This window comes from Vipera berus (assembly GCF_964194415.1).
Source record: "Vipera berus genome assembly, chromosome: 1".
NCBI lineage: Eukaryota > Metazoa > Chordata > Lepidosauria > Squamata > Viperidae > Vipera > Vipera berus.
In genome coordinates this window covers 167,482,159-167,496,771 of record NC_138202.1, presented here as the reverse complement: position 1 = coordinate 167,496,771, position 14,613 = coordinate 167,482,159, and the positions used below count along the sequence as shown (strand labels likewise).

At 40.0% G+C, this 14,613-nt stretch overlaps 1 protein-coding gene across 2 annotated transcripts in view; it reads right to left on the bottom strand.

Moving 5' to 3' along the window:
• The window catches only part of ITGAV (integrin subunit alpha V), an 82,909-nt gene that overhangs the window by 38,780 nt on the left and 29,516 nt on the right, over window positions 1-14,613 (bottom strand). For both annotated transcript variants that reach the window (XM_081312674.1, XM_081312675.1), the window contains exons 3-4: window positions 8,794-8,885; window positions 211-325 (exon numbers count right to left, since the gene is read on the bottom strand). In XM_081312674.1, the coding sequence (XP_081168800.1) occupies window positions 211-325; window positions 8,794-8,885 (207 nt within the window). The remainder of the gene's footprint in view (window positions 1-210; window positions 326-8,793; window positions 8,886-14,613) is intronic.

Genomic DNA, 14,613 nt, shown 5'->3' with positions numbered 1-14,613 from the left:
TCTAGAGAAAGTGCTAAAAAGATAAGATTTGCCCTCTCTCCATTGTGTTCTCCATTAAGGATCCCCCCCAAATGATGGTAATGAGTTATGAAGGAACATCATGGGAAATATGAGTGTTTAAGGCGCATTCCTTCAAACGATGCATGAAAGATGATGGTACATAGAAAACAGAATTTGCGCTGTAATTTTAACAAGACGTTCTTTACATACTTGACCTGCAAGGAGCATATTCAACAGCTTTAGACCCGTCGTAAAGATAACAAGTTCCCACAGGCTCCCTCTGCGCTTTCTGTTCAGTTCTCCAGTGGTACAAAGGAGCACATGCCTGCAGAGGAAGTATTCAGAAAGCTCTTTAAAAAGGCCCATGGCCATGAGAAAAATCAAGAGAAAAGAATGGTTATGAACAACAAGCAGCCTCTGAACAAATGGCTATGCACATACTGGATGTGCTTTTCAAATAAGATACATGATGTGCTTTTTAAAAGAACTGGGATGCAGATCCCCCACCCCCACCCCCCAAAGAGCATGTTAAATTTACAATCAGCCCTACTATGAGTTTGCTAAACTATGAAGTGGGAGGAGTCGATGTAATGTATTTTACAATTCAGTTAAGTAGTGGCTTCATGCACATGTTCAAATAAGCCAAGACAATTCAGGGGGAAGAGCTTGTATATCAATATTATGCTGATGTGGACTGAAGCTGAGAGAATCTCCATGTATCTAAAAGGAAGTTTGTTCCCACAAAGTATGACTGAGAAACAGACTCCATGGTTCAATGGCAGGGCCTTCTAAGAAACAGAATCAGAAGTTTGGATAGATCTCAAGGGATAAGAACAAACCTCCCCATACACTCCAAATAATATATTTTCTCTCTTCCGCGTAACATAAATGGTCGATATTCATACCCTGAAAAAGTAAAACACGAATGCTATTTGCAATCTTCTCTGCTGGAATCAGGGAGGAAGCTGGCAGGGAAGGTTGCAAACTGCTGCTACCTGTCAAACGATTTCCCCTATTTTCATGCACAGGGGGTGAGTGGGGTGAAAACCCTTCATTGGGCTCCAGAAATGAAACTGGGATCTTTGCGATTCCCACTTCCTTTCTCCATCCTACTGTGCAAGTTCCTTTCTGCACACAAAGCGGGAAGAACTCATGTGCTGGGCTGGAGAAACAAAGAAGGGAACTTTGTGATTCCCCACTTTGTTTCTCCAGCCCAACACACGTAACTGTACACTTGTGATCACAGAGGGGAGAGGAACTCCTGTGCAGGGCTGGAGTAACAAAGTGGGAATCCCAAACTCCATTCCTGAAGACTGCTGCAGGAGTTCCCTTCCCTGCATATAGGAGAACTACCCTCCTTCAGCAGGGAGCTCTTTTGCTCTGTCTGCTTCGGGGATCGAGGTCGTTGAGTGAGACAATCATGTGGACATCTCACTTAATGGCACGAGATTTCAGTCCCAGTTGTGGTTCTAAGTCAAAGATTATCCGTAAAGGATCACTGAAATTTTTACAGGCAATGATATGGTTACCTTATCAACCCTATACTTCCTACATCTGATACATCTGTTGACTTCAAAGGTGTGACATGCCCTCTCCTTTTGCCTAACAATCTTGCTTGATTAGGGCAGCAGCCACCTAGAACAGGGGTGTCAAACTGCCGGCCCACGGACCGGATGCATCATGCCGAAACTGTGCCCACCCCAGCTCCGGCAATGGGGCAAAGGTCGTGATACGTCACGACACGTCACGTGATGTGGCAAGTTTGACACCCCTGACTTAAAAGAACAGGCAGGCCCTAAGGCAGGGGTGTCAAACTCAATTTAATTGAGGGCCGCATCAGCATTGCGGTTGCCCTCAGGGGGCCAGGTGGGCGTGGCCTACTGGGTGGGCGTGGCTGGAGTGCGTATGGCCTACTGGGTGGGCATGGACAGCTCTACAACGTTCGCATCAAGGGTGCCTATGGGGGCCTGGGCAGGAGTGGGACAGATCTGAGGGTCTCTGGCAGAAGGAGGGTCTCTGGGCCAGGGCCAAGGCAGTGGGGGCCGTTCCCTCACTGTTTCCAGGATGGCTTCGCGGGCCACATGAAAACACTTCGCGGGCCAGATTTGGCCCCCGGGCCTTGTGTTTGACATATCTGCCCTAAGGCAACAAGCAAATAAAGACATTTTTTTTTAAAAAAAAAATCTTATATATCTTTACATCAATTTTATGTCTTGAATCAATTAAATATATCTATCTACCTACCTATTATATCCATATATCCAGCCATCGATCTAGTAATTTCTAGATAAATCACTTCAATGGGGATAAAATAAGAACAAAGCCAATACAAATAATAACTCTATCTAGTCTAATTTAATCTAAGCTAATGTGCTCCTTTGCAATGTAAGACATTAGTATAATCAACGCCCATATTAGTTCAACTTGTGAGGTCTTGCTAATGTCTTGCTAGATGGTCTCTCCTTTGTTGCCATTTTATATTGTATTATTATTTTTATTGCCCTGTTCTTTGAGCTACTATGTTGATCTCTGGCATTCAAGCTGAGAGACAGTAGGTCTTCCGGTGGCTGCGCGGCGCCGGAGACAGCCTTCCTGGGCTGCCCGCGGCTCAGCTGAGTGATTTTCGCCCGAAACAGCGCCGATCAGCTGTTCGGGCGAATTTGAAGCCCCCTCCTCGGGAGAAGAGGAGGGGGTGAGGCCCCAGGTAGGGGTCGAGTTCTCCGGGGCCGCCTGAGCTTGGAGCTTGGGCGGCTGAAGGATTGAACTCCCCCGTAGCCTGGGTTGCTCCCAGCTGGTCAGCGTCTCTGCTCCGGATTTCTTGGAGCAGAGCCAGGCGTCTGCGACCACCCCTGCCTGAAGGAAGGACTATGGATTAATAAGAGCAGGCAGAGCGGTACAAGAGGAAAAGGTGAAGAGGATTATTTTATTTTACTCTCGAGCTTGATGGACTTTTTAAATCTAAAGTGAAAGTGCGTCACAATTGAAAGTAAAAGATGGCGGCTAAACCTCCCCCTAAAACTCTTCGGAGCAGTGGAACTTCTCCGGTGCAACAATCATCATTGCAGGCGTTGCATCCTCCTGATGTATTGACACCGAAGGACTTACGAGATGCTCTTGAAAAACATGCCCAGGTAATTTTGGAATCAATGGGTGATAAATTTGCACAGATGGAGGAGAAATTGGAGAAATTGGAGGAGAGAATGGAAGAGAGGATGGAACAGAAGTTCAGTGTGATGAAGGTAGACATTTTGTCTTCAGTGCATAAAGTGGCGGAATGTGTGGAAGATTTGGATGAAAAAGTGGAAGATTTAACTCAAAAGAATGCCATATTAGAAGCAAAAGTATTGGAGAATGAAGATTTAAGAGACAAAATGGAAACAGAATTGAGTCTTGCTCAATATTACCAGATGCAGTTTGCTGTTAGAATCAGAGGCTTGAAAGAGAATATTAAGGAAGATTTAAAGCAGCTGGTTTCTGAGGCTCTCGAAGTGGTACTGAATCAGCCAGCATCTGAAATAAGAGGAGGTATGGATAAAGTGTTTCGTGTGAATTCATGGATTGCTAGACAGAGAAAGTTGCCTAGAGATGTGGTGGTTTACTTTGCAAAAAGGGAAATTAGAGATGAAGTTATACAAGCTGCCTATGATGCTAAAGTTGTGATTGCTGATCAAGAAGTCTTGGTTCTAAAAGAAATTCCTCCAAAGATTTTAAGGAGAAGGAAGGATTTTACATTTCTTGTGCAAGAGCTCAAGCAACGAGATATAAGGTTCAGATGGGAGATTCCAGTTGGGTTGATGGTGATGCATGAAGGTAAAAGGTACCGGCTGGTTACTGTGAAGCAAGCGCGTGATTTTTACAATAACGTTTTAAAAGCAACCCCATTAACACTTCTGGAAGCTGCAAAGGGATCTGGAGAAGGAGAACATCAAGAGGCTGAAGCAGAGGGAAACGGTGCTGGAGGAGATCAAGCTATAACTTCTTTGGATGATCCTAGAGAGCAAAGGGTAACGCATGCTGCTTTAAAACGATCAAAAAAAATAAAAGAACAAGACCAGCAAAAGTCTTTGGAACTTCCACAACGTACTTACAGCCAAGCAGTGGGAGGAGCACGGCCTAAAGAAGATAGTCCTATCAAAGCAGTGCTCCAAGAGCTTTGGGAGGATATGCATGGCAACTAAATTTTTAACCTGGAACGTTAATGGACTAAATTCACCACAGAAGAGGAAGAAAGTTTTTCAATATTTAAAACAATTCAAGATAGATGTTATATGTTTGCAAGAAACGCATATTAGGGTTGTGGATCAAAAGTATTTATCGAACTCAAGGTTGGGTACGCAATTTGTTGCTTCTGCAATGAATAAGAAAAATGGAGTGGTTGTTTATGTTAAAAGTGCCTTAACAGCAGACTTAATTGAAGCAGATAAGCATGGAAGATACGTTATGATAGAGCTGCTGCTAGAAGGTAAAAAGACGCTTTTAGTTGGATTATATGCTCCTAATCAACAACAAGCTGACTTTTTTAGTTTACTTCATACAAAGCTTACCCAGTTGGATTATAAATCTTTTATTTTTATGGGGGACTGGAATGGTGTTTTGGATGTACAGATGGACAAGGCTGGAGCTTTTAAGCGTGTCCCAAGTCATGCTAGACTGCCTAAATCCTTTTTTGAAATGAAGGATGACTTGGAACTGCGAGATATTTGGCGCGAGAGACATTTGCAGGAGAAGGATTATACTTTTTATTCTGACAGACATCAATCTTTTTCTAGGATTGATTTTATTTTGTTGACTAATGATTTTTTTTAAGGACTAAAAAGGTGAAGATTTGTGCAAGAACTATCTCTGATCATAGTCCAGTTTGGCTAGAGATTGATAAGGAGAATAGAGACAGGCGCTCGTGGCGCGTAAATGAGAATTTGTTTAGAAATCAGAGAAATGTGGAAGAATGCAAACAGCGGATGAAGGATTTTTTCGAAATTAATATGAATAAGGGTACCTCTATGGATATGGTTTGGGATGCTAGCAAGGCCTACATGAGAGGGGTGTTGATATATATGAATAATAAACATAGACGTGCTGTGGAAGCTAGGAGGAAAGATCTGGAGAATGAAATAAAGGAAAAAGAAAAGGCTTTGATTTTGAATTCAGAGGATGTGAAGACTAAGGAGGCTATTAAACTGTTAAGAGGACAATTTGATAAATTAATGGCTGACCAAGTGGCAACCAATTTGCGGTTTGCCAGGCATAATACTTTTTGCAACGCTAACAAACCAGGTAGATGGTTAGCTTATAGATTGAGGAAAAAACAAAGGGCTTCTAATATAGACAAAATTGAGTATAAAGGAAGGGTTGTGTTTCAACAGGACCTTATCAAGGGTGCTTTTGTGGATTTTTATTCTAAATTATATGCTAAGGAGAAGATTAATGAAAAAGACATTGATATATATTTGGAGAATGCTAGCATCCCGGTTCTTACGCAAGTACAAAAAGAGGAGATTAATCAATTAATTACAGAAGAAGAAATTTTTACAGCAATTAAGGAATTGAAGGTGGATAAAGCACCAGGCACGGATGGTTTGTCAGCGGCTTACTACAAAAACTTACAATTAGAGATGATGAAACCGTTAAAGGAACTGTTCCAGACAATCCAGAGGGGGGGGAAAGGTGCCACCGTCTTGGAGAACAGCTTTTATTTCTTTGATTCCGAAGGAAGACCAAGATGCTACTCAAGTTAAAAATTACAGACCAATATCGCTTTTAAATACAGATTACAAGATATTTGCTAAGGTTTTGGCTAATAGATTGATGAGGGTTCTGCAACAGGTGATTCATGGGGACCAAACGGGGTTTATTAGTGGTAGGCAAATGAAAAATAATGTGAGGCATATAGTTGATGTGTTAGAGTTTTTGGAAAGGAACAACCAGATCCCTGCGGCGCTAATTTTTCTAGATGCTGAAAAAGCTTTTGATCAATTGAATTGGCAATTTTTGATGAAAGTTTTAGATAAAATGGATTTTGGGGAAAATTTTCTACAACCGATTAGGGCATTATATCAAAAACAAACTGCCCGAATCATAGTTAATAATAGTCTGACAGAAGTATGTAATATTGAGAAGGGCACAAGGCAAGGGTGTCCATTATCGCCCTTGTTATTTGTGTTAACATTAGAGATATTATTGGTTAAAATACGGAATTCGGAAAAAATTAAGGGGATACAAATTAGAGATCAGGATTATAGATTGAGAGCATTTGCAGATGATCTGGTTGTTACAGTGACCCAGCCAGAGAACTCTGTTGTGGACCTCATGGAGATAATAACACAATATGGGAAGGTTTCTGGATTTAAAGTTAATATACAGAAAACTAAAATTTTGGCCAAAAATATGACAGTTTCGCAAAAGGCTCTCTTAGAAGGATTAACTGGATTTGAGATTGTTAAAAGGGTTAAATATTTGGGGGTGCTTTTGTCGCCCTCTAATACAAAGTTATATAAAAATAATTATGAAAAATTGTGGGGGAAAATTCAAAAAGAACTGGAGAGTTGGGGAAAATTGCAATTGTCTTTGTTGGGACGGATTGCAGCAGTGAAAATGAATGTCCTGCCTAAATTTTTATTTTTATTTCAAATGATACCGATTCTTAAGAAAGATTCTAATCTGGAGGAATGGCAGCGAGGTATCAATAAATTTGTTTGGGCAGGGAAAAGGCCACGAGTTAAACTTAAGATTATGCAGGATACTCGTGAGAGAGGTGGTCTCAAAATGCCTAATTTTAAACTATATTATGAAGCTGCTGCATTAGTAGGAATAAGTGATTGGATTAATTTGTCACAAGAGAGATTATTAAATCTTGAGGGCCACGATTTGTTGTTTGGCTGGCATGCATATTTGTTGTATGACAAGAAGGTAGACAATGTGTTTAGAGTGCATATTTTAAGACAGGCATTGTTGAGAGTTTGGAAGAAGTATAGACATAAGTTAGACTGCAAGATACCATTGTGGGCAATTCCAAAACACGCAATAGAAAATATACATGCTGGCTTCAAACATGATGTGACTACGTACAAGGAGATCCTAAGCTTGGAAAGAAATGTTTGGTGTTTGAAATCATATAGCCTCTTGCGAGAAGAGAAGGTTGTTCAAAATTGGTTTCAATATACTCAGTTACGGGCCAGGTGGAAAGAAGACCAGAAAAATGGATTTACAATGACTGATGAAAACTTGATAAAGCAAATCAGAAATCAGGGACCAGCACATATTAAACGGATATATCTTGCGTTGATAGAGATTGATTCAGAAACAGAACTTGTTAAGGATTGTATGATAAAATGGGCCCAAAACATCCAGGAAGTTATTACAATGGACACGTGGGAAAAGATTTGGGTGAGGAATGTAAAATTTACACAAGCTCAAAATCTAAGAGAGAATTTTTACAAAATGTTTTATAGATGGCATTTAGATCCTAAAAAGCTTGCAAGTATGTATCCGAATTATCAGCCAAAATGTTGGAGGTGCGGTGATGAAGACGCAACATATTTTCACATATGGTGGACTTGTAAAAAGGTTAAGGCCTTTTGGATAAAAGTCTGGTGGAACATGCAGAAGATTTTTAAACAGAGGATAAAGTTTTGTCCGCAACTTTTTTTGTTGGGAATAATTACAGATGCTACAGTTGTGGACATTAAGTTGATGTTGAATTTAATTACAGCAGCAAGACTTTTGATAGGTCAGTACTGGAAGAAAGAGGAACTGCCGACCATAGAAGAGTGGACTTTAAAGGTTTCCGACCTGGCTGAGATGGCGAAGATTTCGGCCTATTTGAAAGATCACTCGCAAGAACGCTATATTATGGAATGGAGAAAATGGATTGAGTTTATCCAGAACAAGTATAGGGTTAAGAAGTTTCATGTATCATTTGAATAAGTCTTCTTTCTTTTCTTCTTTTTCTATTTTTGTTTTTCTATATATATTTAATATATATATATATTATCCTATATAAGCTAGAGAGTGATGGATTTTAGAGTTTATGGATGTTAGTATATGGTTGTTTATGATTGTTTTTTTTATATACCTTGTATTTAGCTCTGGGAAGTCGGGGGGAGGGGGGGAGGGGGGAGAGGTACGGGGGGAGGGAGAAGGGAGGGGGAGGGGGGATTTTTAAAGGAAAAATTGTATGTTAAAACTTTTTAATAAAAAAAAAAAAGCTGAGAGACAGTAGGCTCTTGAGCCCACTTACTAGAGTTAACAGTTCACAGAACTAAGATTTCAATACAAACCAAGCCAACCCTTTATGCACGCTGACTGGAGAATTCTGGGAGTTGAAGTCCAGAAATCCAATCCATCCCCAGACTCGATTTAAAATGCTGCTTTTAAACCTTGTAGCTCTAATTGATTTTGGCCCAGATTAATTGACAAAGCTATATTTATCTACTGGATGTTAAAGCCATCTATGGCTCTGACCAATGAAGTGACCTGTAAGTTTCCTTTTCAGAAGTTATGTTTGGATTATTGTAGAATGATTAATTTTGGCACAGAAATTGAATATTTATTTAGTCCCTTAAGCATGTTATGATTGCTTTTGGATTAGATACTGGGTTTTTTGTGTGGTTCTTTTTTATTTAATGTGTTGTGGTTTGTTTGTTTTTTGCTGCTAGATTCATTTTTATTATCATATGTTTTAGCCTTTAAAAGATATATTAACATTCCCTAAATGTTTTTATTGATTTGTATTTTATATTTCACTGTATGCATTGATGGTAGTAATATGTGACAAGCCTTAAAATGAAGACTTACCAAAATTTTATTTTCTTTAGATCTTACAGACGCCCCAAACCATTGATGTGATTTGAATTCCAAAAGATCATCTACAGCAAATTCTCTGTTGCCTAGAAGACAAAATATTTAAGCAGAATTCTGTGAACATGACCTTGGAATGTGACAACATCCTAACCTTTTTAATGAATATCAAACTCGCTGAAGTGATAACAGAAGTACGCCCAAATACCACTAGTTTTTTCATCACTTGACAAGTTGATAACTTCAAAGCTGAGCTTATGAATTGATGCCGCTGAAAGATCCTGCGACTGAGATAATGTGACATAGTAAATGTTGTATCTGAAGAGACTAATCTAGAATGACTCATATGCAAAGAGCACATTCTTCAAAAACAATATAAGCCATTATCAGCCTGCTTGCCTGCAAAGGCCTGAATACTGTTTCATCACAGACTCAGAGATACATTTCTCTGGGACTTGATAAGGGTTAAAGTTCATTAGAAAATGACTGAAGTACAAATATTCTCCTCATAAATTTAAAAGAATGTGACTATGTGATATGTTTGCTGTGTCAAGAAACAGAAATGGACTTCCTTCCTTCCTTATTTCCTTCCTTCCCTCCCTCCTTCCTTCCTTCCTAACCTTTCCTTCCTTCCCATGCAAAGAAATAGAAAAAGTATGCAAAAAATCAGAAGCCTAATATTTAAATTATACACAAGGAAAGGTAGATTTGGTACATAAAACCTAACCATATTTTATGACAATAAAGCAAAATATTAGTAAAGGAATGCCAGGATAGAAAATTCAGGCCTTCTAACTACAGAGGGTCCACATATTTAATTGGAAAATAAGAGGCCAGTATGACATAGAATTTAAGATATTTAATTGTGAATGGGCAATCTAGATTTCAGTGGACTTTCAACCATTGCTGAGTAAGGCATAAATCTCACAAATGCAATTGTCATGCAAAGGCTGTTGTTTATTTCAAATATTTATTATTACAATCAAAATCAGTACATTTAAAACTACTCAAAGAGTATCTAGTTAAAATTTCTAGAATAAAATAATAACAAATAAAATTTATGTTGAAATCATAATTTGGCAGCCAATCTATCAATTGCACGTAAACAAGCACACGGCCTAAGCTATAATATTAATCCTTAAATTGTGAAGGCATATAGGCTATTATTTATTGTTGCTTGACCTAGAAAAAACAATGTTAGACCCCCTCAGAGACCTTAGGCAACAAATATGCAAAACACTATAATAAAATTGCTAGCATTCATATCAAATTTTACAGTTTTTAATATACTATATATCGTATCCAATAGACCCTTGAGTCCAGATTTAGGTTTATGTGACCTGATAGCATGGAAGATACTCTCTGCTTTACCCCATGCTAACTTAAGCTCTATAATATGATTTGATATTTATTATTGTGCTGATGAATGGCCTTGGAGGTGTTTGTGACCCCTCTCAGTAATGTATCCATTTGGGTTTCACATGTGGCATCAGCTTTAGCCTAGTGCTAAGGACAGAAGTAGGCAACCTTGGCTCCTTTATGACTATGCTGGCTCAGGAATTCTGGGAGTTGAAGTCCATGAGTCATAAAAGAGCCAAGGTTGCCTACCCCTGTGCTAGGAGAATTACTTTTGTTATTCAGGAGATTGTTGTGGCTTTATGAGATGCTATTCTGCAGATAACCAGATATGAGACTCTGTGAAGTTGGTATCTAGGAAACAGAAGGTATTCCCTGCTGCCTAGTGACTTTCTATCTGAGCCTTGTTTCCATATCTTGGAAGGTGTGCTGTGGGGCACCATAAGGCAATGTTCTGCCTTCAGTGCTATTTAATAACCACATGAAATCATTGGGGATGTCCATTAAGGACCTTGGAATTATGTGTCACAAATTTTAAAGTTTCTAAAATAAATATTTAGAAAATTTAGGTGGTTGCCCATCTTAAATAACTGGGCAGGTAACAACCAATGCATGACAGAAAAACAATGTGATAAAACACTATCAAAAAATTACAATTAAAAATAATCATAAAAATAACTGAAGTACTGCATAACGAACACTCAAGACACATATTGGTCTCTACTACTACCAGGACCCTAAAGCCAGAACTACAATTAAGAACTTAAAACATTTCCTTCTAAATTTAAATGACACCAGAGCAAGAGTAGCAACTTGATTGTTAAGTTAGAAACAAGTCTGCGAGAAGAGAGTTCAATTGTCCAAGATACCTACCAACTATATTTTTGTTCTGATTTCATTGTAAATGGGGCAATGGAGGAGGGAGCATAGTTTGAGGGTAGTTCTTGAGTCCTCACTGCCCTTGGAAACCCAAGTGACCGGTGTGATTAGGAACTCCTACTGCAACTTTCAGATGGCATAACATTATACACAAGTGAAGGCGAACCTTTTAGAGACCGAGTGCCCAAAAACTGCCCCCCGCCCGCCTGCAGGGCCACCCCCACCTCCACGGCCTGCCACAGCAGATCACCCAGATGGCCCAGCAGCGCCATGGTGACACCCTCCACCCACGTCCTGTAGCATCATCTGCGTGTGACAGGGCGCGAGGGCGGAGTCTTTTCCCACTGCCCATTTGCCATGTGCTCGCTGCGCTGCTCCGTGTGGACCGCACCTTGGGGCAACTCTCCTCTGGGGGGGCTGCTGGTGAGGAGGGGGCCATGGGGGGAGGCGGCGCTGGGGCAATGGCATGCGTGCCCACAGAGAGGGCTCTGAGTGCCACCTCTGGCATGTGTGTCATAGATTCGCCACCACTGTTATACACGGTCTTTCCTAACTACAGTTTTTTATGTGCTGGCCATCCTGAAGACAGTTCTTGTTGTCAGTTAGCTACTGAGCCCAGTTCAAGGTTTTGGTTATGACATATAAAGCTGTAAACTCTTTAGGACCAGGATAGTGGCAGATCATCTTTGTCCTCATAGATCTGGCCAATTACTGACATCAGGTAGGTCCACTGGTTATGTACACCAGTGCCCACTGAATATCATCTGCAAATAATTGCAGACAGCTGTTCTCTGAGGTGGAGCATGCACTTTAAAAGCCATTTCCCCCTGACAATTAGGAAATACCTATTAAATTGATTTCTCTACCAAAGGTGCTCAGTGCAAGCCACAGTGATGCTGCATGAATGGCATAATCATGCAAAAGATACAGACAGAAGGAAAGAAGGGTGGAAAAGGGAGCTTATATGAAAAATGTTAGCAAGGCCAAAATGTGAATATGGTTTCTGGTCCCAAATTGTATTATGTTTGGAAGTAATGGATAGGCAGAAAACTAGATGACAAAAATCATCCACTCTAGAGATACGAAGGCTACCAGCAAAAAGTGACTTGCAATAATTCAGCAACTATCTTAGAATAATCAGGTTCTCAAACTGAACTCTTCTCGCTTTTGGACAGCAAATTTATCAGCCATTCCTGAAATTGGTATAAACTGATGCAGGCCATACTATTTTAAAAAATTCTTCAAATAATTCTATATTTATAACACTTCAGAAATGCAGACTGAAACAAGAAATCCATTTAACGATTAGTACAGATGCCCTATGTGTAATGTAGACGTCAGAGAAACTCTGCCTACCAGACTGACGGATCCTGATGGCAGGTCAGGAAGCAGAACTTCGGCACTAGAGAAATCCACGTTGGTAGAGAAACTCTTTATATTTTTCAGAGTTTTAAAGAATAAGACCAATTTAAACTGCTGGAAACAAACTGACAGCCAGTGAAACTGATATCATATTAATGTAATTTCTGTATAATGAGAACTTACATAACTGAGTTAAGATATGCAGATGGTACCACTCTAATGGCAGAAAGTGAAGAAGAACTAAAGAGCCTCTTGTTACGGGTGAAGAAGGAGAGCGCAAAAGTTGGGTTGAAACTTAACATTAAGAAAACCAAGATCATGGCATCCGGCCCTCTCAATTCCTGGCAAATAGATGGGGAAGAAATGGAGGTAGAGACAGATTTTATTTTCCTGGGCTCCAAGATCACTGCAGATGGGGACTGTAGCCAAGAAATTAAAAGACGCTTGCTCCTCGGGAGGAAAGCCATGGCAAATCTAGACAGCACACTAAAAAGCAGAGACATCACCCTGTCAACAAAAGTGCGTATAGTCAAGGCTATGGTCTTCCCAGTTGCAATGTATGGCAGTGAAAGCTGAACCATAAAAAAGTCTGAGTGCCAAAGAATTGAGGTCTTTGAACTGTGGTGCTGGAGAAGACTCCTGCGAGTCCCTTGGACTGCAAGACGATCAAACCGGTCAGTCCTAGAGGAGATCAACCCTGACTGCTCTTTAGAAGGCCAGATCCTGAAGCTAAAACTCAAATACTTTGGCCACCTAATGAGAAGGAAGGACTCACTGGAGAAGAGCCTAATGCTGGGAAAGATTGAGGGCAATAGAAGAAAGGGACGACAGAGAATGAGGTGGCTGGATGGAGTCACTGAAGCAGTAGGCGTGAGCTTAAATGGACTCCAGAAGATGGTAGAGGACAGGAAGGCCTGGAGGAATGCTGTCCATAGGGTCGCAATGGGTCGGACACGACTTCACAGCTAACAACAACAACAACATAACTGAGTTAGCAACGTCTTTCTCTATATAAACTGATTTATTACTTAACTGTGCTAGAGAAAGACACTGATATCTCCCACTATCACATAATTCTCCACTGATTAAGGCATATGTTCAACCCATATTTCTATGGTATGAGGATTAATCCTCAGCTTGGGTTCACTCATCCATTTCCAAACTGTTTCAAGAACTTACTAAGCATTTCCATTCCCCCCCCCTGTGATAAGATAATGAAGAACATACATCAAGCTATGTATTATCTTCATGCTGAGAACTTCTTCTGCGGATTCATGTTGATGCTAAAAGGCAAGAAAGCCCAAGGTGGAACCTTGAGGTACTTCATAGTCATCCAATCAGAAACAATATCCAATCAGAAACAAGTCAGAAGGACATCATAGTAGATGCTATTCCAAGCTATGAAAATCCCAAAATATATAAAAAAATTGCAGTCTATCCATCCGTCTCATGAAGTAAATAATCTACCAGGACAATCACAAAAGCTTCTGTCTAAGTTACCTCACAGGAAAGTGATTAAAATAGTCAAGGACATTCAAGATTGCTCAGAGACATTACCACCCAATCTTTAACCTTACTGAAAATGGTCAGTCTGTTCATATTGCATGATTCAAGCTTTACTCATTCATCACTACGATCCAATGAGTTCGCTGAAATATCCCCAAGTTTTATATTAATTTATCCACTAACTACTTTTGGAAAGCAACTCAGGCTACCTCCAAAGATTATACCAGCACAGCTAAACAATGCTCTCATTAAGTATAGACGGTAATGATTAAAAGTCCTCTTTCCTGTGAGTCAGCAGCTTCTCTGTTAACTTGGTAGACTGCTGGCTATGAATCAAAAAATTTTTGTATGCTATCCACCATGTAAGGAAATCTCTGCCTCTTTAGGCATATTATTACTTCCTGTTGGGGAAATCCCAGAGAAATGGCTGTTTCTGCCAGCATTCAAAACAAAGAACAGCTGATTTAAAATCTTATAAGTGATTTATAGTCATGTAGTATAGGATAGTGGAAATTCTACCACTTAATTTTCTGCATTGTGAATTGTGAAAAATTTCTGGGAAGAAACATAATTGCGTTCTTATCACGGGTTACCATTATGGTCTACGTTGGAAACCCAAACATAAACACACACCCTAAGCCTACTGTATTTTAAGACTTCCACAACAGGAAATCACAGACAGAATTTTCACAACTTGATCAGAGGGATTCCCGA